The sequence below is a fragment of the Neospora caninum genome, chromosome II (genome assembly GCF_000208865.1).
Source record: "Neospora caninum Liverpool complete genome, chromosome II".
NCBI lineage: Eukaryota > Apicomplexa > Conoidasida > Eucoccidiorida > Sarcocystidae > Neospora > Neospora caninum.
In genome coordinates, this window is record NC_018387.1 from 243,127 (window position 1) to 268,693 (window position 25,567).

Below are 25,567 nucleotides of genomic sequence, written 5' to 3' on the forward strand. Positions count from 1 at the left end.
GTCTTTTGAGGTGAAGAGGGAACCGAAGGCAATTTTCTCTCATCGTCTAGTCCCTTCTCAGACCGCCTGCGGATCATCTCATTGTTGAGCAGCAGCGGTTGTGAGTCCGTGTATTCGGCTAGACATACGCTCAACCTAGGGTCACCGAAGCAGCAAGCTGCCGGCTGCAAGTGAGGAGACAAGACGTAGCTTATGCCTCCCTTTTCGGATCCGTTTTCTCACGCAGAGTATTCGGTTCTGTATTTCGTTTCGCGATGATATAACGGCACAGGTAGTGCAGGGTAGTGGCTAGACTGTATGCATACGGACGCTTCCCATAGAGAAGGACCCGATTCGTAGACCGCGAAAGAGCGCTTTCTTGCGGGCTAATACGATTTTTTTGTTGTGGCGAAGAAACAAAACGAAGAAAACAGGAGATGAGAGGGAACAAAGATACGTGCAGACCATCAACTCGCTCGATCCAGTTTAGTTCAGTTGATGGGACCCTAATACAGCCCGTCCCGAGCTCCAGAAGCCGTCCTCCCCCCTCTGCTGATATTTTTTCTCACAGCAAGACAAAACACTCGCGGGACACAAACCTTTGTCCACATCTTTCCATTTGACTGGTCTCGGAATCTTCAGAAAACACGGGTTTTCCCTGTGGCCTCTGCCCGCGACCGAGCGCCGGACGGATTTCTGTCTCTCGTGGTCTGCTTTTTTTTGTAATCCGTCCAAGGCCCAAAATAAACGAGCTGGGAGGGTTGGCTGTAACAAAACCAAACCTCTTCTACTGGGAATCATAATGGGTTAATTCACAGTTTGTCCCACGGAAACTCAAAATCTCAATTGCACGGAGTGGGGTTCGAACCCACGCGGTCGTCAGACCAGGGGATCTTAAGTCCACCCCCTTAACCACTCGGGCATCCGTGCTCACCGTCCCCCGTTGTTCTTTGTTCTCTCTCTCCTGTTCACCTCCCAGGCGCAAGAGGAGTGACGCGGGTTTTGAGGCAATTTCTGGCAGGCCGAAACCCCTTACTGTAAAGAGAAGCTGAAACCTCTGTGTTCTGCCGTGTGTATTGCTTGCAAAAGTCCAAACAGAGAAAGCAACGGTTTATGCCAGTTTTAAAACCGGAGGCAAGGCGCGTGTTCACCGGACGCCGACCCGTCCGTCCTCGCGGAAGATTGCGGTGTAAGAGGCTTTATCTTTTGCTAGCTTTCGCCACGGTTACCGTCATTGGTTCACGCGTTCGCCTGCTGGCCTGCAAGCGCAGAGGACAGTTCCTGTGATTTTCACCTTAATGAAACAGATGCTTTTGTGTGTTTTTCTTCCCCTAAATGACTGAGGCAAATGCGACGGCGGCGCTTGACACGCGTACGAACATGCATAAACTTTCTCCGGAGTGCCGAGTGGCAAGCTCGTCCGCCAGTGCTTCTGTGCAGCCCCAAAAAAGAGAAATGTGTGTTGGTCAAGCAATACACTTTTCACTGGTTGCTTGGGATGTAACGTCAGAAAACCGCCCTTCTTCCGAGTTTGAAGTTTGAAGTCGCTGCAGAAAAAAAGTGAAGAGTCCACCCATCCATTGGCGTGTCCATACATAACTCTATCGATGGTATATTGCACATGTGTGCACATCGAAGGTATTCTGTCCATATATATGCGATTTGTATTTGACATCCAGTGTGCACGCATTCCTCTTTCAATTTTCCCGATTTCAAATTTCCCGACGATTTAGGCGTTGTTTCTTTTTTCCTGACCGAAACGTTGAGCCTCACGCCACTACACTCACCACGGCTACCATACGTGGAGTCCGTCTGTCAACTTATGCGGAAGAATATCCTACAACGGAGAAAAGTCTGAGACACCTGTTTTGCGCAGCCGTTTCACCCAAAATACTACGGTATGGTTCATTTCCAGTCTGCCCCGCTATCTCCATCGTCTCCTTTCCCTGCTCACAAGAAAATGGAGAGCATGAACCGCCGCAAGGCTTCACACGGATCCGCGGTGAACTCGGAACCGGGCTCGACTCAGCAGTGGTAAGGCAGAAAGGAAAGGATGAAATGTGTGGCTCCAAGTTCTCGGAGAGGCCAAGCTGCAAAAAAGCCTCTCTCTTCCTTTTCCTGCATAGTGGTTCTCTCGTCTTCATTCTCTGCAAAGGGGACCAGATACTGGCTTCACAACGGCGTGTCGGCTGCTGCGGAAGCAGTAATTCCCTCAAACAGGCTGGTGCCCAGTCGGGTGTTTCGGGGAGCTTTATGTGCAAAGGAAGCGGGGTATGAGTTGTCAACAGTGGGTATGCGAGCAGCGAGCATGTTGAGTCGCAAGGGGTCCCGTCTAGAAGATTCGTGTGTTATCTACACAGCAATTGCCAGTAAACACATTGCATCTGTTTTGTGGTAAAGTATGAGAATAGGTGGGCACTTGTTGGCAATCTCCCCCTCCGGGCGTGGATGACAGCGGATAGGTGTAGTCGTTGCATAGTCGAAATAAAGGCGAGATTCCCGCGCTGGGTGCGTGAAACATAGCTGGTACCTCCTAGTGCTATCATTGCTTTTCCTTTATATAAAAGCCAGTTGTGTATGTTCTGTCATAAATGGAGAAGTTGCGAAACGTTTTCGCTTTCCTAAAGGATACGTCTAGAGTGAGAAGGGAACTCGACAACGTGGCCTTCCATGTATATATGTGGAGGTGGTGCGTGTGAGACAGTCGTGAGTTTTGTGACTTGCAACCCGTCTGCTCGTTCTTGCAGATGGATGTGTAGGCGGACCCACTTCTACAGAAATGCGTAACGGCAACATCGTGGAATAAGTGGACACAGTGTTTTCTGACTCGTAGTTGAAGCTGCTTCTTCATCGGGTTCTCAAACTCTGTAGGAATCGATTCGCCTAAGAAACCCGTTGAGTAAACATGTCTCTTTTAATACGTTTCTTCATCTTTCTGGTGCAGAGAGTGAATGAAGCACGCCGCTTACCGTAGCAGTGGAAATCGTGATGATTCAGTCGCTCTTGTGAAATGTTGGCACTGTGTTTCTGCAGGAACCTCACGCAGCCGTTTGTTATGGAGGCAGTAGCGGAACTGCAGAAACATCCGTATTCTTTAGAGACAACTACAGTGCAGATTATGCTAAGTGTGTCACCACCAGTACCCCTTCGGGGAGGAAGTGGATATTTTCATTCACGTCGGGTGCAACCGCGTTTGATTCCCTTTCCCGATAACGAAGCGCAGACGATCAAACGTGCCCAGCTATCAAACGTTTTTCTCTACGTCAATGGGAAACTTGTGGATACTGCTCGTATGAAAAAGGACGGAAGGCTCAGTGTGGATGTCGTGGTGGGGGACCAGAAGATCGATCTCTCCGGGAAAGTCGTCGAGCTATGCATCTATGCTGTCAGCACGACTAAGTTAGTCGAGTTCGGTCTCGACTTTGATAAGTTTATTTCGCTTCACAATATCTGCATCGATGTGGATGGCCAAAAGATTACCCAGGACACAGGATACGTGAATCTAAACTTCTCGACTGAACACCCGGCAATTCCAATCGTTAATCAGTGACGCATTTGTGAAAAAGTATTGGAGGGAGCCTCGGAGTCGATTGCTCAACGAAAGCCGTCTTTCACAATTTCTAACACTGCCCGAGCATGCATGCTAACCTTCGCGTTTTCTTCTTCTGCTCGTCTTCCTGTACGAGTGCCGCAGCGGAACTGGCGAACTTGGAGGGTGTCGGGACTGCCGTGTCACAGTAGTTGCTTTACATCGCAGCAGCCAAGAACCTTGCGTGTTTTTGTTGTTATCTCGAACGGTTTCGTAGAGAGAGAGGAGACACATCATGGAGGCGGCTGAAAACAGGACACCCACATACGAAAATAGAAATGCACGGGCTTGGGTACGGTGAGCACGGGCAACGTGGCGGCCCGCAGTCCACCGACTACGGAAAATGAGTCGCGTACAGACATGACCACATTAAACATATGCATATAGTGTGTCCACGTGACCTTGTGATGGATTCTTACAGAAGAGTGCAGGCAATGCAAATGAAAGCCTCACGTACATCTGTGGAGATGAAATCCAGCCACAACCAACTTATGCACTCATATTCATTTTGTATGAGTATAGGCGTATCTCATCCAAGCCTTCGGATCGAACTACTGGCAAGTTCTGTCAGGATCAAGTGTGTTGTGTAGGAAAACTACGTATTTTTTGTATCTGTGTATGGAGAAGAAAGATGGAGCTGCACGCATTTTGACAGTCCGTCAGCTTCGTAATGTCAGCATACACCAGAGAGCGACACTAGGCGTTTTCGCCTCCCCCGATTCACTCCAGCATCTGTTAGTATCAAGACATGGGATGAAGTTTTAACCGGTGAAGATTGATAAGTATTTGCGCCCATCTGTATTTAGTTCAATCTGCTAGTTTGCCTTTTTGGCATACGAAGCCGTGAAAAGAAGGACGGTATCGCATACACTGAAGAACATATTCGTCTTTTTCATGTTTCCGATCCAGCTTAACATGTCGCATCTTCACCCCTCCTGACCTCTAGAAAATGACAGAGAGAAATGCTTTCATTTCTTTCTCTCCTCGCCCTCTGCTGAAGTTCACAAATGCAACAATACCTGGACTTTTGATAAAACACTCGTTTTTCTGTGTGTTCCTTTGATGTCATCGTTATGCTGTGGATGGTGCGTGCTTGTTCGAATGTGAATAAACACAACCGCCAAAAACCAAGAAGAGAAGGGCGGACTCGTTAACGAGAGCTGCATATGTTTCCACCTGTGCGTCTTACGCCGCTAACGCCCGATCAACAGCTTCTTTCAGATCTTTCGAGATCTCCGGGAGATCTGCAAGTCTCTGTAGAACACTTTTCATTTTCCCTTGCCGTTCCTTGTCGTATTTCTTCCAACTTAAAAACGCTGTCGCCGCACGGGCACCCAAGCGCGGGTTGATCTTATCTGTCGACCTCTGCGACTGTAGAAACTCAAAGGCAAGTTCATATCCGGCCCCGTCTCTCCGGTGGAACACCGAGGGATTTCCGTTCATGAACGAGTAGAGCGCGCGAACAAAAATCGGAATGATCGGCTTAAATTCGGGGTGCTTTCCCAGCTCCCGAACGCGGTCTACAATCTCTGGTAGACTCGACCGGGCTTGAAGAGCGAACCGCTTCGTAAGGAGTTGAGCATTGCCTGAGAAGCGGCAAGAAACGAAGAGACGGATGAGTAAACCTGCCCCGAGAGACGGTTGGCAACGGACCCAGACATGAATCTTGTTCAATAACAAGGGAGTAATGAGCCGACATGGAGGTGCTGATACAATCCGAGGATTAGAACTCCCAATATTATCTGACCTGTTATCTCCGGCGTACCTTACGACCGTGAAGGCTTGTTTTAATTCAACGGAACCAAGAGTGTTCTCTACTGCCAACGACTTGAGCATTTCCTCAGACGCATGACGAAAATGAAAAAATTTGTGCGGCAGCTCTCGTGGAGGAGGTAGAGTGAGGCGTTAACACTCAAGACGAAGAAAGTATCACAGGTTTTCAGATGCGTTGTGCTGGGTTGGGCTTCACTTCTTTGCCTGCCGATTCCTTTCTCGACTCTGGTATCCGTTTCGTTTCCCGTCTCTGTGTTTCTTGTTACTCGTGCTGTTGGTGGTCTTACCTCGTGCCTCTTCATAGAACACGCTTAGAGCTTCTCGTTCCTTTTCAAGCGACAAATCAGCCAGAATATTTAAGGCCGTCACTTTGTCGGTCATAACGCGAGCGTCTTTGAAATGCTGAAGCGCCAACTGGGCGCTCTGCTCTTCTCGGTCCGCAGTCACATACTCGAGCAAAACGGAACGGAGGGCGCGTCTGAGGGGAAATTCAACAAGAAAAGCAAACCCTCAAAACAGAAGTCGGACCACCCGGTTACTAAGAAGAGCAAGATACAGAGAACTAGGTGAAACCACGCAAACCCAGCAAGGGCAGCGTTTGTTGTTGGCAGGTTACCGATGCCATTGCTCCGATTCCTCTGCAGATTCGAGTTGCCTATCTGTGTCTTCATCTTCAACTTTCGGAATCGTAGTCACCGCATATGCTTGATCCAGAGCGTCCTTATAGACGTGGTAAATATCCCGGAGAAGTGAACGGCGCGCAGAGAGAATCGAGTCAGGATCAAGCGGCAGAGGAGCGTCTTGTTCGAGACGCGAATAATTTGGGAGGGTCAGAAGCAAAGCCTAGAGGCGATGGAAAAATCGAAGGAAGCCCGGAAAGAAAGAATATAACGGGAGAGGACAATTGCCCGCGAAAAAAGGATTCTCTTTCCTAATCTTCCGTGCTGTTCTACTCATCGTTTACCTTCGTATCCACGTTGCTCGTTGGTCATGTAGTTTTCCCCATTTTCGTTTGAACAATGCGTACCGTAAATGCTGGATTGACGGACATATCACGGAGAGCGAAACGGAAGCTTTGGTTGAAAGCTGGAGGAAGAATGACACCGGCGGTTTGTTCCTTTTTCGTCGATGTCGTCTCCCCTTCGTCGTTCTCCTGCTGGTCTTCTGCTGTCTCGTTGTCTACCTCGGTCGTGTTCCCCTCCTCTCGCTTGTCGTTGTCGCTTCTTCTGTTCTCTCGGCCTTGATGATGCACCGTCTCCCCTCCTCCCTCGCCCCCTTTCCTCGCCCCCTTTCCTCGCCCCCTTTCTGTCATCTGTTTCGTGGTCTTGGACAATGACGGGCCTCATTTCCTTCTTCAAAATTTTCATACCAAACAGCTGAAAGGCGTTCCAACGCGTGAACGGGTCGGAGCTGGCGCCCACTAAAATCGCCAAGTCTTCTGCCTGCGAAGGAAAACTTAACTTCACGGGAGCACTGAAAGACTGAAGAGGAGCAAGAAAGGGCTCTTCCTCCATATTAGTGAAGGTAAATTCTTGCTCTTCTTCTCGAAGCTCCAAGACCTGAAGAAGCCGAAATGACCAGAACAGACGCATGTCCCCAGAAAACTATATAAGCGTATATGTAAAGGCACACATGCAGCGAAAAAAGGGTCAACGAGAAAAGCAGGAATGTAGATATTTTAAACATATGCGTGTACATGCGTATATGCATGTACGTACACGCTTTTATGCCGTGGTCTACATCCAAATATACATATCTATGTGTATATATACTTATTTGTACGTGTAGATAGATACAAGCATGAACACCTGCGGGAACACCACGCAGATAGGCTGTCTCTCCATAGTTCGTATTCATGAAAACTCATACTTTTGCATGCACTTATATATATATATATCTACATGTAGCTTGTATGTTCAGATAGGCAGATAGAGATCTCGTCAGGCACAAGCTTACTTATCTGTATATACGAATGCAGCCACGCCTGTACCTACCGTAGACCGTCGCCCCATGCAGACCTCAGGTTTCTTTGTCTCCCTGTTTATACAACTAACTCGGATAGGAATATGAAGAAACTGAGCATCCTGTCCGTACGCACGAATTTCATAGTCTGACATTGGAGGAGGCTTCTGCTTCACGGTAAACAAAAATTGCTTTTGCTTTTTATCGAACGCCAGATTCTTGTTTTCCACCTCAGGGGTTCCCTTGCGCGTGAAGCAAAGAAAAAACCGAGGCAGATTTCGCCCGCTTGCTTCCTCCATCGCGGAATTGAAGCCTCCGCATGTGGCTGCTTGGCCGTCATAGCGCGAGAAATAGAGATTTAGACCTTTGCGGAAAACAGTGGGTCCAAGGAGAGTAGCATACCTGAAACGGAAAACGAAGGAAGTTGAGATAGGGCTAGAGCCCCGAAAGCGAATAGACTCAAATGCCTCGTATAAGATAACGTGACGACACAGCGAGACGGATGGAGACACCACTATTGCCACCAGGGTGGGTTACATCTATGTAACAAGACACCACACTCACTTCCCAAAAACGGACACAGTCGCTGGAAGGAGACTCAATAAAGAAAAAGCTTCGTGCCGGATATTTTCTGGTTGCTGCGGCGCGCCGGCTCCTCGGTCTTGTTTTGTACTACGACACGCATCTCAGCACTCGCACCCGACAGAGATGCACGAAGGAACATGGAAGGACAGAATGCATGGAAAATTGGAAACGTAATGGAGACACCTTTCAGCGTTGTTCTTCCTTCGTTAGTGCAAAACAGAATTTACAAGGAGCGCGATCGCCACGTATTTCAACCTTTCGTGCGCAGGTCGCGAGACTCCTTCAGACTTGCCGTTCCATCAGCGAAGAGCTGAGATCCATGTGTCCTCTTCCGACTGGAAAAAACATGCGTTTCCACCAGTGTTTTGGGCCTCTCCCCCCCCTTTTTGGAGGACACTACACGAACGAAACTGGACGGGGTCAGTGGTATTCTCGAAGAGAGACGCTAGTGCGATGCCGTCTTCACACGACTCCGTGTTCAACGGCAGTGCTTGTTCTGTCCACCCAACTGTGCTCCTGTGAGACAAGCGTGATAACGTAGAGAGCTGCGATAACGAGCGAATAAGCGAGAAAATACAGACACCCTTTTACACCACTGAAGAATAGCACTTTTTCTTCAATCCCAAAGAAACCACGAGAGCCACGCAGGCGTCTCGTCCGGAACTGTAACGGAAATGCCGCAAGAGACCGAGGCGGCGTACAAGAAAACCTGTTGGTGAGCGTCGCTCCTGTGAGGTTTCACATCCGGTTAAAGTTTGAGAGGCATAGTGGCTGGCCGCCTGTATGCTTCCGTCATCTGGAATATTTACTTGCTTGCCTCGTGCCAAACAATAGACACCCCTGTTGGTTGAACCAAGGAGATTCCCCCGGACGTACAAAACCACGAAACCAAGCAAAAAACTAGACGGACACATAAAGAATATATGGAAGCGTATATGCGAGTATTTGCCTCAATATTTTTTACCGCAGGTATGCTGTCTTACAGAAAAAATCAACGCATGTACACGTGCCCACGAATACAGAAATACGGTGTACACTACACCACTTTTCCTCGTCATGTTTTCGATGCGCTACAGCCCTTTATATACATTAGACGCTCCCCTAAAAGAACAAGATGGGTAAGGGCACGGGACACGAACCGTACGATGGTTCCTTCCCCTCATTCCTCTTCTTCATTCCGACATCCCCGGGCGAAACCGTTCTCGCCTTCATATCCCTCACTCATGTCTCTCCACTTCCTCCGGGCCTCATCTTTCCACAATCGTAGTTTCACGTCACGACTAACCAACTGCAAGAACACACTACCACCAGGCGACACCATCGATCCGCCACTGGCTAGGGGAGAAGTCTCGCTAGGCTCTTCGCTAGGAAACATCACGGACGCATCAGAAGAACTGAGAAGACCGTTTCCATTTCACCCTTCCCGCCTTTCCAATCAATTAATAACTTGAGTGGAGCACGCGCATCGCTTCGCTTCCCTCCTTGTCGCTTGCTGGCCTTGTGTTTCCCCCAGGCCATACAGAACACACCCTTGTTCTCCCGATTCAGAAAAGCAGACAGGAGCCAGGGAGACTCTGTTTGGTGTTTCATGCTTCAAAAAAGGGTCACCCCACCCTTTTCCGTATCTCCGATACGCTTCTTTACGAGGCCATGCTCTGGCAGAGACGAGACAGAGTACACATCGTTCCTTCTTGGTTGTTTGGAGCGGCAAGATGTACAGTTCACGAAGCCGTGTAAGCCCCTCGGAGGAAGAAAACGAATCTCTTCACGAAAAGGTGGTCACGGTTCCCTGAAGACGTGCTTCATTCTGAGTGTTCGCATGCCACGAAAAGAAAGAAGGCGGACTTCTACGAGTTTCCCTGATTCGTGGAAAGAGTTGCAATTCACAAACACTGTTGACGGTCCAACAGAAAGGCAATTGCTGTGGTCTTGCTTTGAAAGACCCGGTGTACACGTCTTTCGAAGGACGGGTGCTACGTTTCGGCCGATGCGGGTAACACGCACAGCTCTCCCTTGTTCCCTCCTTTTTTCAAATACATCTACATTCCACGGATGCTCTTGAATTATCACAGGGGAGAACCGAGACTAACCGAATCAGTGATTCCGGTTCCCGCGGTGTCCCCTCTTCAAGAAATAATATCTTCAAAGCACCAGCGGCTGCGCGCCTCTCAGGAGAGGAGAGACACACTTTTCACAAGGATTTCCTTTTCTTTGGCTTCAGTGACTGAACGCCTTTGACAAAAAAGAGGCCGACCGTTTTCTGTGCTGTGCTCTCCAAATCAGTTACCGTAACTCGGCCTTCCGCTCCCTTGAGTCTTCCGCCAAAGAAAAGAGGAAACATCTCCCCATTGCTCTATTCGACGTGAGACCGCAGAATCCCTGACCGACAATAAACGTTTCCTGTTCCACCTTTTTTACGAGGTCGGCGAGGCAGCGCTTTCAAGCGTCACTCGGCGCGCACTCTCCGGCAACGAAGAAAGAATATATCTGATTTTCTCAATCGCTCCTTCTCGACGGCTTTGCTCGACGATAGCCTGCGTCACCTCCTTGCCTTGAGCGCCTACGAAGACATTCCCAAATACGCAAAGAAGAAGAGAGATATTTTGCTATGCGTTTGAGCTTCCACCCAAAAACACTAACGGCAAACATCAAGGAACGTATCTCTGGATCTCCGAATTATATACATCTATGCCTATGCTTGTACGAATCGCTTTTCGTGTTCCCTTACCTAGACATTTTGATTTTCCAAGCTACCTGCTTTACACCTCGTCCGGCTTACATTCCTATTTCCCTGTACCCCGTTTCCGCCTCTGTTTTTCGAGTACCTTCTTCCCTCTTCGGTTTCTTCCCACTCCCCCCTCACCCTAAATCACACGCTGCTGTATCGCACCACCGCTTGGAGCTAAAGACAGAGCGGACCGTTGGCCCTTCCTCGGTTTGTTCGCCTCGCCTATCCCTCGTGTTTCTTCCTGCCACATCTTTTTCTGGGTTTCTCCAGTTTTGTTCCTTACTGTCGAGGAATTCGCATGCAGCTTTGTCGCTTGAGATGTCGACTCCACGGCTCGCCAGCAGGCCTTCCAGCTTTGCTCGCGCCTCCATGAAGTCGAGGCGTGGATCCGCAGCAAGAATGCGAGCTCTAAGAGAACGCATAGGGGACAAAAACAGACAAAATCAAATGGGGTGAAAAATACCCGGTAAACCCAAGAAGAGAGAGAAAGGGAACCGCGACAAACAAGAGCACAGAAGAGAGGGAATCATCCAGAAGACGCACATGATGCGATGAATCATCAGACAAGACGAGGCAACCCCCTCACTGATCGATCCAGTTCAGACCGATGAGATCAGACAGAAATCACGGTAGCCCACCCAGTTTGCAGGTTTCTGCTCGTCTGGCCAAAGTGAGCATGGAGCGAAAAACGCAGCGAATTGACCTGTCCGGATCACTCACTCTAGATCATCTTGGAGAAGACGCCGTTTTGCTCTCCAGTAGAAAAAGGCACGTGATTTCTTCCAATTAACAACCGAAGAAATGACACCTCGCGCCTTCATGCGCTCAGGGCGATCGTGCAGATCCGCGTAGAATCGAGCGATCTACAGGAAACCAGAAAAACAGGGCGACACGCGTGAAGACAAACAGCGGAAGAAAGACAGAAAGCGAGGCAAATCGAGGAGAGAACCGACAAAGGCAGAAATGATGCGGACGAGACAGAGAACTTACGTATCCAGAAAGTAAGTGGGGAGCGACGCCTGCCGCTCAGTCAGACACGAATGCGCCGCAGTGTTTGCGTTTGCTCTCCATATTTCCGAGACACATGCGGCCAGTGGACACGAATCTTCGCTCCACGTTTGTCTCGCCTGTTCTCAAGGGTTGCTTCCCACACACTACGTCCATTGGTTTTTGCTACATGCCGCGTCTCTGTCCCATTACATTATGCTCTCCGATTACTGCTTTCCCAGCGCCGTCGCGCTCGGGAAACGTGAAGTTTACGGAATGTCGCTTCTCCTATTTTTCGTCTGTCAAGCGAAACGCATGCTTTTCCCCCGCTCTCTCTCACCGAAAGGTAAAGCGGCTCCAGAGCTGTTTCTCTCCGTTTGATCTTCTCCTTCAAGTCGATCGCATCACTGGCCGTCTGTGCACATCAAAGAAACAACCGAAAACGTGGGAAGAAAACGCCGGAACGACGAATATACGATCCCCGCTCCACACCATACTCCACCGACGCCTCGTGCGATACAGCAGTCATCATGCATCCCATATATATATATATATATCAACTACACATATATATATATATATATGGTGGACGTGAAGAGTGTTGACCCTGGGTCGTTTGCCTACCTGGCAGTCTTGTAGTTGTCTGTCTAGTTCTTTCAATACGTCGTCGACCCGATGCATCAGAGCCTTTTGATCCGCCGCTCGGTATTTGATTTCGCAAATACCGGGAGGCTCGAGAACTCCGCCGCGAGCATTTTCGTCGGCGTACATCTCCATTTTCTGCAAGTTGATGGTGGGGTCTACGACAACCCACGACCCACCACGCAACTCGCCGTGGGGCGGAATGTAGATGAAGACCGGTTGCTTGTAGGTGCGTAGGGCGTCGACAATTTGAGATCCAAATTTCAAAATCTCCTCAAACATGTCGCGCGTTCCTCCAGAAAACCCTCGCCAGTTCGCAAAGATGATGAGAGGCAGGTTCTCGCCGCGATTGAAGTCGTTGATCGCTTGCGCCGTCTTGTACGCAGAATCTGGAAACCACACTTGGCCAGCCTGCGAACCCGATTCACAGCGAAGGACACACAAAAAGCAAAGCACGAGTCGAAACAAGAAAACCGGCGCAGTCGAGAGAGCGGAACACAAGCGGAAACGCCGTGCATGGTTTGCGCGAGCTAGAAAAACACACGCACACTCACTCGGCGCGCGACTCTGTGACGGGAAGCCGCCGAACGAAAACCAGAAGCATGCGTTCTCGTTTACCCACATTCACGGGTCTATGAAGGGTAGGGTGACACCGACACGAATACGCACACTTACAGGCGTCCACGGAAGACACATAAGTCTGTATCTTCCTCAATGCAGCTCTACGGATACGCGCAAAGGTGTATTCTCACACACTCACATACATGTATATGTTTATATACACATGCTTATGTGTGGGGGAACTCCACAATCCATACATAGGTACATGGCTGTTGGGAGGTGCGTGTGTCTTACATGCATAATGACGCTTTCGCGCGAGTCGGGGCTGCTGGGGTCTGCGGGCACTCGCGCCTCGGTCGTCCGCGTCTCGACTGCAATAGCGCCAAAGGGAATGCCGCCGAGTCGCGCTCTGCCGACAACGACACTTTTCCCCCAGCCGGCGAGGTACTCTTTGAACGAGTTTTTGTCGAAGAATCCAGTGACGAAGGTACCGTCTTCTTTCGTGTACCCTGCGAGCATGTGTCGAACATCGTAGGGCGCCCTCGTCGGCGTGAAGTCCACGTCCCGCTCCACGGGGTCGACCGAAAACAGGTTCGCAGAGTTGACGCTGTCGCGCGCAGTTTTCGGCGTGTAGGAGAGCCAGCGGAGAACTTCCTTCATTCCTTCCTGGTCGTTCTGGACCACCAGGTGGGAGACGCCGTTCCGGAACATCACCTCCGGCCCACCCAGTTGGTCCTGCGAGGCGTACACTTCGCGGCCGAGCAATTTGTTGAGTGCCTGGTACCCTGTCAACAGCAGCGGTCCCCGCACCATCTGGATGGTTCGCTGCGCCAGGCGGACAATGTACGCTCCGATCCCCACTGACCTCCCCGTGACGTAGCTCAGGGTGAAGGTTTCGTCGTAGGCGCGACTGGTTTCCCCGGCGATGGTTCCAGATCCGCGGAGATTCTCGACGCCGATGAATTTGTCTGCGTCACCGATGATGGCATCGAGGACGAAGCGCCTTCCGTCTCCGCTGTCGCTCTTTCCATTGTCCTCAAAGTGCCCGCTGACGACTCCGCTCGGCAAGGCCTCGTAGTCCTCTGCCGAGAGATAGAGGTACTTGAAGCCGAGACTCGGATTGCTCGCGTCCTTCCACTCGACTTTAATCTTGTCCTTCAGATTCTCGTACAGACCTATGCGCGCGCCGCTGTTGCATGCAATGTACACTCGCGGCAAGCCCTGTTCGCGGGAAAATCGCGACACACGGGTGAAGAAGCGGTGCTCGGGAACCCCGAACGATCCGCCCTGGAAGGTGATGTCGTTGCCCAGCAACACCAGCTGGCGGCCCGCGGGATACTCGGGTGTCTTGAGAGTAACCAAAAAGCCCACCATCCCAATCTTGTTGTCTGCCACGCGCCAGTCAGGATCCAGGTACAGATCGCCTTTGGGAGATAACCTGAAGGCCTCAGCCTGCACAGAGCGATTCAGGGGGAAAAGAATGTCTCGATCTCGCCAACGCAAACTGCCACGCAAGCACCACCCAGACCCAGCGTCGCGACGGAACGCGCGACGCAGACTTGAGCAAGGGGAAAGTTCAAGCAAGGCCCGTGGATGCGACGATGCACGCACAAGTGTGTGTGTGTGTGCCCCGTTGTATCTACGTAACTGTCTCTCACTTCGACGAAGCTTTCTACCGATACACACTTACATGTATGCACATATATATATATATATATATGCACGTATGTATTACGCATGTGTGAAGTGCCCTTCAGGTACATAGAGGGTGGCCTCTCTATCAACACACTCCGAATTGTCTGAACGTCCCCGAGACCCAGCGTATCCTTGTCCCCCCTTCCGCGTCTGATTCGATGGCCGTGTTTTACCTTGAAGAGATCTCGGGGCACGGCTTCGTCCCAGCCGCCAGCGCCGCCCTCCTTCCCTCCCTTCTCCTTCAGATGGGCTTCCCAGCTTTGCAACAGGGCGATTTCCAACAGCCCAAGGAAGTCGAAGATGTACGTGGAGCCTGCGCGCCTGGCTGCCGACCTCGCCATGGCGATGCGGTCGACCTCGGGGTACGGCTCGACGTTTCTCTCGTGTTGGAAGAACTCGTTCTTCTGACCTGGCGAAAGGGACAGGACTTGCTGCTTCTTCCTGTCGCCCTCTTCCCAGTTAACCGACGAAAGCGACGGCGAGGCGACAGGCCTCTCTCCGCCTTCGGCCGACGCGCCTGTTTCGATGCCGCGCAAAGTTTTCAAGCCTACCGAGACGCGCGTTGGGAGATCTTCGGCCTCCGATGCTTCTCTGCTCCCGGGAGTCGCTTTGCCTTCTCTTCCCTCCGCCTCTGCCGTCCCCCCCGCTCCTGTCGCCGGCCCACTCTCGAGCGACTTGTGCGTCGTCTTTTCTGCGGGCCCCGCTGCAGCTTCCCGCTCGCCGTCCTCACTGAAGACGAAGCGCCGGTGGGCGATCGGATCCCCGGTCAGAACGTGCGGCACATCTTCCGCCACTTTCGTGTGCAGCCAACTGCCCTGGTGGGAACTGACAGACAGCCGGAGCACTTGCAAACCTTCCTTCTCCCTCTCGTGCGCGTCCGCGTCGGGCCCTTCGCGGTCGCTGCCTCGTCCCTTGTCGCCCTGTCCCTTTCGAAGGTGCATTTTCACCTCGAGCTGGTCGACGCGCAGCCGCAGGAGGCGCTCGTTGTGCTCGCTCCGGAACCGCTTCATGACCTTCTGGAAGTACTCCGTGACGTGCTTCGCCGACGTCAGGTTCAGCGGCGAGACAATGTGGAGGAACAGGCGGCCGGAGGCCGTGGCGGAGACGCGCGGGTCGTTGGCGCATCGATCCAGGACGTCCAGGAGGTCCAAGAGGATCCGCGGAAGGTCCGACAGGTCGCTCTTCACTTCGTTTTCGAAAATCAAGCGACGAACAAAGACGCTCTGCGGGGCCTGCGCGAGACTCAGGCGTTTCTTCGCAGGCGCCGCCGCCACAGCTGCGGGAGCAGGCGAAGCCGGAGACGCGCCGGTCTGGGCGGGAGGCGCGACTGTCGGCAGGGCGAGATACGCCTGCGTGTTCGGATCGAGCGCATCTAGCCGGGTCAAATCAAACGACGTTTGGAGACTCTTCAGCTCAATGAGCGACGGGACTGTCGGACAGAGATCTCTGCAAACAAAAGACAGAGAGAGCAGGCAGAGAGACGAAAACGAGCGCGTCAGAGGATTGGCATTAAGCCACGAAAACACCCATGCAGTCACCCAGGCGAGGGCAGGAGGAAAAAGGGGAACACCACACCAGAGCAGAGACGGACACAGCGCTTGTGTCACTCTCCTTGTGTCTTCGAGGCTGTCGCCGCTTCTTACCTCCGAATCCGGCACTCGTTGAATCCATCCGATGCCAGGAAATTGAACATCCGACACGATTTTTTGACTTGGGGGACGTGGACTGCAGCCAGACGGACATCCGCACTCCGCAGCGAAGGTTGAAGAGTGCGGAGAATGCCCTCCATTTGCGTCTTCAGTTTCTCTTCTCCGCTGGGACTGGACCTGTCCTCGGTCTCCGCGTTGGCCGCCCCGACGCCGTTGATCGGCGTCGTCAGGGCAAAGAGACACACGTTCCTTGGCTCCGTTTCTGCGTCTGTCTCTCCTTTCTCGCCCTCGGCTTCTCTGCGGACCTTCGTTCCCGTTCCCTTCTTCTCCGCGTCGAATTGCTGGAGTCTCGCGAGCAGCCTGTCGCCAACTTCCTGCACTTCCTGAAGACTTTCAAAGGCCCCCATGACGCCCGTGCGCAGCGGCGCCTCGTCGCCAGTCAGGTCGCCTTGTCGGAAACTCCACAGGGCGACAGGAACTTTCCTTGTCTTTTCGCCACGTTCATCCCGCGTCTTCACCTCAAACAGTTCTGTATGCAGCGCGTAGATCGGGAACCCCCGGTAGTGGCGTCGCACAGCCACTTCCAGCGCCCGCAGGCCGACTTGCTCGTCGCCAAACAGATGGGAAAGAAGGTCGATGCCAGCGGAAGTTGTGGAAGATCGCGCAATTCTCTCTGCCTGGCGCACAGCTTCCCGACGCTCCGCTTCAGACGCCGAGGCAGAGAGAGCAGGAATCTGTAGCAGCTGCTCTTTCAGGCGTTGCACCCGCTGGTCAAACGGGGCAACGCGGAACGAGCGCAGAAGCCTCATGGCCTCCAGGGCGATCTGGCCATACGCGCGGCCGTGCAGCGCCGAGAGGCGCTTCAAGCAGAGCTCCAGGGATACAGGCATCGTCCAGTCCGGGAAGAAGTTTGGGAAGTTCTGAGCAGAAAAACAGGGGAGCAAGAGGCCGCCGACGATTAGGGCCTTGGAGAAAGGCTCCGCGCCGAAAAGCCAGCTCAAATACCAACACATCGGGAAAGAAAGACTCTGAAGAGACACTACGGCTTGACGGTGCGCTCAAGGGCCGCATCTCGCAGCCCGAGAAAAACTTCAAGCGACCCGAACAGAAAAGACACAAGCCGCTCGCGCAGGTCGAGTGAGAGAAAAGGTAGGAGAACGGAAAGAGGACTCGATTTTTTCGTCAGAAGACGTAAAGTCTACCGCGGGGTCTCGGGAGACAGCAAGAACGCGACACCGCCCGCGCTCGGGAGGACACAACGGGAAGCCGCTGCCTAGCACAGGAAGGCGCTTCTTCGGCGCGGGGGCTCCGTTACCTGCAGCGCCCTCAACAGGGAAAGGACAAGTTGAATTCTCGGCTGGAGGTGGCTGTGCGCCAGCTTCATTTTGAGGAGCGTCGCCGGATCTTGGGCCTTGCCGCCTTCGGCGGGGCCTTCGACGCCCGCCTCGCTTCCCTGGAGCGACGCAAAGTATTCGTCGACGCCGAGGAAAGACTGGAAGAGCTCAACCACCAGCTCCGTGAGTTTCTCCTTCTTCACCTTCAGGTTCTCTGCGTTCCCGGACGGGAACGCGAGCTTCTGGACAGTCGGTTCGACGTCCTGCTCGTACCCTTCCATCGCGAGTCTCAGCCGCATCGCTGCCTCCTCCTCGGGGCTTCCAAAGAGGGACAAAGCTTGCCGGCCCTTCTCTTTCTCCCGCTCGGCCTCGCCTTCTGCCTCGCCAGCGCGCTTCTTCGCGCCAGGCAGGTCCAGAACGCCCGCAAAGTCGACAATCTTCTTGACGCGGCTCGGGTCTTCCAGCTCCAGTGTCCCTAGGATGTCCCCCGTGTTGATCACGCTGCCGGGGCTCTTTGTGTGGGAAAGCACGCCCGTTTCGCCGGCTGTCAGAGTCATGACCATCTTCATCGCCTCCACTTCCACATACGGCTCTCCCTTGTTCACCTGGCTCTTGTCCGGCACCAAGTAGCGCACGACCTTGCCGGTGACGTCGGAGCGGAGCTCGGAGGGATCAAAGACGTTCGGGAGCAGCACGGTCGATCCGTCCACTTGCAGCCGGAGCCCCAGGGGCTCTTCGCGTCCGTTGAACTTGTGAGACTTCTCGCCGGGAAACAAGACAATGTACGATCCGTCTGGCTGCTCGCGCACCAGGCACTCGACCTCCTGAGCGTTCAACTTCAACAGATACAGCTGGGGCCCTGTGCGCGAAACTTGGAAGGCGAAACGCTGGTCCTCGTACACAATCTCCTGCGAAACCGTGTTGAGCGCCGCCAGGTCGTGGATGTACCGCTGACCGCGTTGCAGCGCCGACAACACGCGCTGTTCTTTCTCCTGATCGCGCGGCAGAAAAAAAGAACACAGAGTGCGTCTTTGAATGGTCTTCATACGCGGTGTACAGGCTGAGGGTCCACGGGCGAGACAGAAAGGGAAAGAAACACGCGTCCTCGGCACAGGTGGGTGTCTTTGCAAGATACCGCGTGGCGGTGAAAATGCTACCTTGAAGAACCGTGCGGAAAAACAGAGACAAACGGGGAAAGCCGCGCGACGACGCGCTGGGACACCGTAGAGAGTGGACGACAAACCACGAGAGGGGGCAAGCGGAGACCGAAGTGAAGGGAAGAAAAACGGAACTGCTACCAGAAGGCCGACAGGAAGGCGGCCCCGTTCCAAACCCCACGTGGAGAGGAAAACGGCTGCAAAGGCGGATCGTGGCACAGCTCGTGCGCTCACCTTGAGCGCACCGATGGCTCGGAACAGGACTGCCGCAAGAACCACGTGAGCCTTTCGGACTTTCTTCTCGCCCAAGCTTTTTCTCTGTTTGATGAGTTTGTCGAGCCAGGATGTGTCGATGCGATTTTCGATGAAGTCTTCGTTCTCCAAAAGTTCAACCAAGTACTCAATTGGCGTGCGAATCTCGCCGCGAACATCCACGCGCTTCAACCCGAGCACCAGCTTCTTCCGCGCCTCTTCGCGGTTCTTCCCCGTGGCGAAGATGTGCCCGAACTGCGAGTCTGCGTATTCATGGACCCCGCCGCTCGCGCCGACGGAAAAGTAGCCCCAGACGTTTTCCAGAGGCTGGAACTCGAGACGATCCACGCGCCCGCTGGTCGGCTTGAAACCCTCATCGGGATTCTCCGCAGTGATGCGAGACTGCCAACAGCAAACACACCCGACCGAGTGCCTTCGTGAAACACAAACGTTTGCACAAACGCCGACACAGAAAAACAAAAAACAGGACAACTGAGCCACATGTACACATCTCACACATATATACAAAGATGTATGTATGTATGCATGTATGTGAAATGTAGATGTTGACAAGATGTGTAGGCGTATAGTGGCACATATTTCAGTATCTGCGCGGGTGACTGAGTGGACATACACCTGGGGTTCAGCGTTCTGCAGTGAGTTTCTTTCTCTGCATGACGTTTCTTACAGCAATAACGTGGCGTTCGATTGGGAGGTAGTCGTCCTTCATGAAGTCGATTCTGTCCCCGGCGTTCGGATCGCGGCCAAAGAATCTCCGAATATCCGGAATTCTCCACAGCGGGATCCCCATGGCAACCTGCAGCTGGGCGGCCGGCAAGTTGACACCCGTGATGCCCTCCGACACAGGATGTTCCACTTGGAGTCGCGGATTCAACTCGAGGAAGAAAAATTTGTTGTCTTTTCTATTGTACAGATACTCGACGGTGCCGGCGCCGACGTACCCAAGCGACTGCGTCAGGCGCTGCGCTGCGCGTTCCATTTCTCTGCAGACAGAAAAGAAGCCAGATACAGACCCTGGCAAAGGAAGGGGACTTGAAAGCAAACTGCAGGGGGCCTAAGACGCTCCTGAAAAAAGTGCACGACGGAAGAAAAGGGGCAAAGACCCAAGAGACTGGAGGCGGGCAGATCTCGCCCGCGCGGCCGCACTCTGCAGCTATTTGAAGACCGGCCAGCTGAGACGGTCGGGAACAAAACCAAAAGTGGAGGCAACACCTGTAGCTCTCGGGATACTGCCTCAGTCCCCCGGTTTTTTCCTTGGACAGGAAACAGAACGGATACCGAGGCGAAGACTGGCAAGAGCCGTTTGTTCTCGCACACCTGCTTGACCCTCGAGTGGTTACGAGAAAGTCACTGGAGGGCTTAAAAGCGTGCCGAGAAAAAGACACGGAAAGCGTCCGACACCGAGTGAGACCAGTTTGTTCCCTGCTGCTTCGCCGTTCCCACCTCGCCTTTTCTGTGGAATAACGCTGCATCGTGCCTCCGCTCTCGATTGACGGCGACTGTCTGCGACAGACATCGTCTCTAGACCACAAACAGCACACCTCCCACGGCATCACGCGCTTGCCCTCTTGCCTAGTCTTTCTCCTCCTCTTGCCTAGTCTTTCTCGCGTTCTTTTCCTGCCTTACTTCATCGTATGCGGGGGTACGACGGTCGTGGGGGGCGCCTCTTCAAATATCTTTTGGAAACGCCTTTGGGTGCTGCAGTCGCGGCCACTGAGGGCAACAGCCTGGCCGTCCTCGTCTCCCAAGATCTGGACTTCGATGTGCCGCGCAGCTGTGCAGAGCTGCATCATGAAGACCGGAGACCCAGGCACCTCGGCAACGACTTGCTCGTACGCCCCGCGGAGCTGTTCCTTTCGATCCACCATGCGAATCCCCTTCCCGCCGCCGCCTTCACTCGCCTTAATCATGATCGGGTACCCAATCCGAGCGGCCACCTTCTCGCAGTCTGCTGCGCTCTGCACAGTTGCGCGCTCGAAGACCTGCAGCGCAAAACCGCACGAAACCCAAAAGACATTCAACGTACATCAAAACCTATATATACATGTATATGTATAGGTACAGATGTGTACGTATTTTTGTATATTGATATCCGTGGATAGGTTGTATGCTCGGAAGGCCTCTCACACCTGCGCTTTCTGCTCCTCGCTTCCTGAGGTGCGGAAACTGCCAGGAAAAGACGGGTTCTGTTCTTTTCCCAGCGGTCTGGGATCCTCGCGTTCTCAGCTTTTCCGCGCACTGCCGCGAAGCGTCCGACGGCTGTTTTCCTCCCACTCACTGAATCAACGAACCGTGCAAAGCCCTCAGCCGTTCTACGTTTGGTCTCGTCACCCCCCCTCCCCCGAAGCCCACACACAAAGACAGCGGCTCTGCATCTGCGTTACATGCTCACTTCGCGAGGAATTGCCCCGGTGTCGTCGAGTGTCGCCTGGAGAGAGTCGCCGCTCCAGGGGATACTCGGGACGCCGGCAGTCTGGGCGAGGATGTTGGCTGCAATTTTGTCTCCGAGCGCGGCCATCACCGTGGCACTGGGGCCGATGAAAGTAATCCCTAGCTCCCGCAGCCGCCGAGGCAAGTTTGGGTTCTCCGACGCGTGCCCCCACCCTGGCCACACCGCGTCGACCTGCGGGGACATGAACGAAGGGCAACAAAGGATGAAATGGAGACACAAGAGACAGCGGAGACAGATGGCGACAGCGAGGGCCACATGGGCTGTGCGCCTTCCGCCCTCTAGAGGATGAGTGCGAGACACAGCGCGACGGCACCGAAATCTTCCGTGTTCATCTGGTCGATTGTCCGCGACAGAACGAATGGGGAAAAGAGGAGACCCGGCGGGGACAAAGGTGGCAACATCCGGCGGGAAGAAACACCGAGAAACACGCAACGTGGAACGAGAAAAAAAGGCCGAAAGAAAGAAGGATTAGAAAACCAAGAAGAATCAGATGGGCGACTTCAAAGGTTGGAGACGCGCGACGTCAGGTTTTGAGGGGTATTTAAAATCAGCGAGCCGAGAGCTCGTCAGTGGTAGTGACAATAAATTCCTCTGTTCATCCTTCACTGTCTCCATGGACACGCACGAAAAGCTGAGGCGGCCGGGGAAACCAGGGAAAAGCGATTTCGTGACACAAAGCCCGGCTGCATACACTAGGCTCTCCCACAGAAGAGCCCTCACAGCAGGCGTTTCCAAAAGAAGACTTTTCTGCCAAGACACGAGGCGAAGAACGGGGCCGGGAGGCACACACACACACAACACGGCCTTTCCCCACGTAGAACAGCGGGACGCACAGAAGACCAGCGAAACGCCTCTTGCGAAGTTGTTCGATCAATGGAGACCCAGTGAGGTTAGACCGGCTGCTCAAAAGAGCACCCACTGTCGAGAGAAACCGCATTTTCCCGGTTCTCCCGACAGCGTAAGGGCGGCCCGCCTCAAGAGGCACTATGCAGATCGGTTTCTTTCCGCTGGAGCTAGGCAGAGAGAAAGAAGACAGAGACACCCGAGAGACAGGGAACCCGTTTCTCGGGGCTTCACTCATTCGTCGACTTCTCGCCAGTCTTCGCCCTCCGCCCCCGTCTCTTTCTTTTCTCCGAGAAGAGAAAGGAACGAGACGAAAGTGTAGGGAGCGAGAAGAGGAACAAGGAGGAGTCTTCTCCTATCCAGCGGTGGGGGCAACGCCGCAAACAAACACACCGAAAGGGACACAACCACGGCGACTCAGACACCCACAGCCGAGAAGGGGAAAAACGAAAACCTGGGCATCTCCGCGAAAGCAGAGAAACGCGCAAGGAGGAAGACGTCAGCAGAAAGAGAAAGGACCGAAAGGAAAAATCACATCGGGCTGGGCTGATGCCACTGCTTAATTCAAAAGACTTCAGGTGCGCACCCTCTTTGCGCAGGCGCAGCCGTGGCAACGCCCCGAGCTCAGGGCCTTCTTTTTCGGTGCATGCCATCCACGAGCACTCTGAGATTCGCAGTTCCTCACCTTTTCCTGGGCAGCGATTTGACAAATCAAATCGACGTTCGCGTAGTTGTTGCGGTTCGGACCGCCTGGAACCTCCACGATCTTGTCCGCACGACGAATGTACTCGGGATTCGCCCGCATGTCTTCCGGAGTCGCCATCACGACAAACTCCAGGAGCTACACACAAACGAACCAGAAAAACAACAGCACGCACTCTCTGTCCCTACTGCACACATATATATATATATATATATACATTTATCTAGATGTCTGTTGGGGCGGCGAAGAGAACTGGCGGAGAGCCGGGCCCTGCTGGTTCACGCGGCTGCATCTCCGCTCGCGGTGCGCGTCCGCTGCGTCTCGCTCTTTTCTCTGTTAAGGGACTCCCGTGAGCGCACAGAGCTCGGCACTTTCCACTTTGTTTCCTTTTTCCTCACTCCCTCTCTCACCTTCTCGTCGCCGAGTTCCATGTACGCCCACTGACGCATGGAGAAGATCGACTTGGTGGCAGCCATGCCGTTGTTCGCGAGGAGTACGCGGCGGATAACTCGCTTCCCCCTGGCACAAGAGTCAGGACAGGAAAACGCGATTCCTTCCCCCCGGTTGCCCTCAGTTCTCCACGCGCGAGGAGAGAGGCTCACAAACGCCCACGCCCATCCCGGAGACCTCGGGTTTTCTGCACCAAACGGTCAGTGTGCACCATTTTGCACCAAAGGCGTGGCGGCGCAGAAACCGAGTGTCTCTGCTCCTCATCTGTGTGAAGCTGCCTCCTCGTTGAAACTCTGGGGCGTGCGCGGAGCCTATGGAGTCCACGGATCGCAGGACGCGCTGCTCCGATTCAAAAACTGGAGGCGTTTTGCTTCAGTCAGACGACACCAGAGAGACGCCATGATTGTGCGAGTAAAAAGAAGGGAAAAAGGCACACGAGTCAGAGGCAGGTTTCGCCCCAAGGCACTGTGTTGTCTCTTTTTGCACGAGGACGAATGGTCGTTGGAGGCCAGTGCGTTGTGCATCCCTAAAGCAAAAACAATTAGGGTTAGGGGCCACTGAAACTGTGAGAGAGAGGAGAATTAACGTACCCATGTTTCCGAACATAATTGGCGAGAATGTCGCCTTCTGTCCCGTCTCCGTCGACGCGAGGCAGCGAAACTCGCTCTCTGTTCTCCACTCTCGCCTCGCTGGTCGCCGCGTGAAGAGCAGTTTGCAGACCCCCGGCATGATCTGCAGATGAAGAAACCGAGAATGAAGACAGACTGGCCGGAGAAAGAGAAGAACGGGCGGAAGGCGGGCGCAAGAAAGTGGACTGTCTGAGCTCTGGCGACTCGACGCCGGACAGGGAGGTGCGGTGACACCGGAAGCTGTCGAGAGCCTCGGGAGGACCGGCCGGAGCTCGGCGCGAACGCGAAGGGGAACAAGACGACGTCGAGGAAGAAGCCGAGAGATTCGGACCGGAGAGAAAGGCCAGAGAGCGACGGAAGTGGGAAAACGGCAGGAGCGGTCGCCGTCTCCTTAGCCCATGAGCAGAGACAGCGGAGATAGCAGGTGAGGGATTCCGAGGCGCGGCAGGCGACGCCCCGAACTCGATTCCCTTCGGTTGACCCACATGAGAAGGTCCAGGAGAAGCGAGCGGCGCTGAGAAAATAGGGCGCAAAGAGGCTGGGGAGACGAAAACGCGGCGACTGTCGTCTGTGCCTGTCGACTTCCCCCAAGGGGCGCCTGTGTACGGGAGGAGCTTGCCGGACTGTGTGGGCCGAGCAGAAGAAGCGAAAGGGGAGAAGACGACGAAGAATGCAAGAAGCGCAAAGAACGCGCCGTTCCTTCGCCGCGATTTCCCGCAGACTGCGACGACGCGGGGCGGCGTCTGTCGCACGGCGTCTTCTGTCATTTTCGGAGAAGAAGAAAAATGCGTCGAACCGCCCCCGCTATCTTCATCGCTTCTAACACCGCCCCACAAAGCTCCGCTGGCAAGCACGCGAGATGCGAGAAGACGCGACGCAGGGCGGCTCTCGAGTCTCATGTTGCAGGAGGCGCCGAGACTCGAGAGAGTGTGCGTCTCCTATTTCTTTCCCACGAGAAAAGGAAAAGGGGATTTACGGGAAATGACGGTTCTCTGGTGAAGAACGCCGATTTGCGCTTGTTCTGTGATGCGGGCCGAGAAAAACACTGCGCGCGTGCGGGAGGATGTGCCTGGTGGGAACCTTTCGTTTCTCAGCACCGGCCGGGACGAAGACTGGGAAGATTCGTCGGAAACCGCCCAAATGCGTGCAGTTCCCACGAGACACGTGAAATCTGCTCGAATTTTGTAGCGCAGGGGCTCCGCGTGTGTCATACAAGTGTTGCTGAACGCCGCGCCCAGAGATGGTCTAGGTGTACACGCGAGACACGCGACGGCGGCGTGTCTCCAGAAAGACAAAAGATGGAAAGAACACACGGTCGTGATTTTACACAGACTCCTCCCGCGGTTCGAAAGAAACAGAAAAAAAAACTGTGCGTTCTTCTCACTTTCGAAAGGCAAAAGACGGACCTCCAACAGCTGCGCCGCACCGCCGCTCCGGAGACAGGGAACGTGAGGTTGTGTGCGCCCTTCCGGTTCTCCCTGCCCCCGACGTATACGGCGACACAGCAGAGAGCGAAACGCCTCTCAGCAGCAGAGGTTTCCGCCGAAAAAGCAAATCGAGGGAAAATAAGCAAGGC

General features: G+C 53.7%; 2 protein-coding genes and 1 non-coding gene across 3 annotated transcripts; all 3 read right to left on the reverse strand.

Annotated features, from left to right (window-relative positions):
• Positions 1-826: 826 nt before the first annotated feature.
• On the reverse strand, positions 827-909 carry NCLIV_t030001. Its single transcript has one exon. It is a non-coding gene; the product is annotated as a tRNA-Leu (tRNA).
• Positions 910-4,753: 3,844 nt separating this feature from the next.
• Positions 4,754-6,653, reverse strand: NCLIV_004850 (hypothetical protein; the record flags this gene model as incomplete). The annotated part of the gene is made up of 4 exons (XM_003879995.1): positions 4,754-5,154; positions 5,629-5,819; positions 5,958-6,184; positions 6,369-6,653. The coding sequence occupies 4 exons, from the start codon at positions 6,651-6,653 to the stop codon at positions 4,754-4,756; spliced, it is 1,104 nt and encodes a 367-aa protein (XP_003880044.1).
• A 3,649-nt stretch (positions 6,654-10,302) lies between these two features.
• NCLIV_004860 (hypothetical protein) lies at positions 10,303-24,758 on the reverse strand (the record flags this gene model as incomplete). The annotated part of the gene is made up of 16 exons (XM_003879996.1): positions 10,303-10,448; positions 10,900-11,024; positions 11,337-11,479; positions 11,944-12,018; positions 12,228-12,656; positions 13,101-14,258; positions 14,675-15,947; positions 16,145-17,070; positions 17,466-18,476; positions 18,876-19,295; positions 19,582-19,897; positions 20,541-20,896; positions 21,307-21,537; positions 22,895-23,050; positions 23,323-23,431; positions 23,953-24,758. The coding sequence occupies 16 exons, from the start codon at positions 24,756-24,758 to the stop codon at positions 10,303-10,305; spliced, it is 7,680 nt and encodes a 2,559-aa protein (XP_003880045.1).
• Between the last annotated feature and the right edge of the window lie 809 nt (positions 24,759-25,567).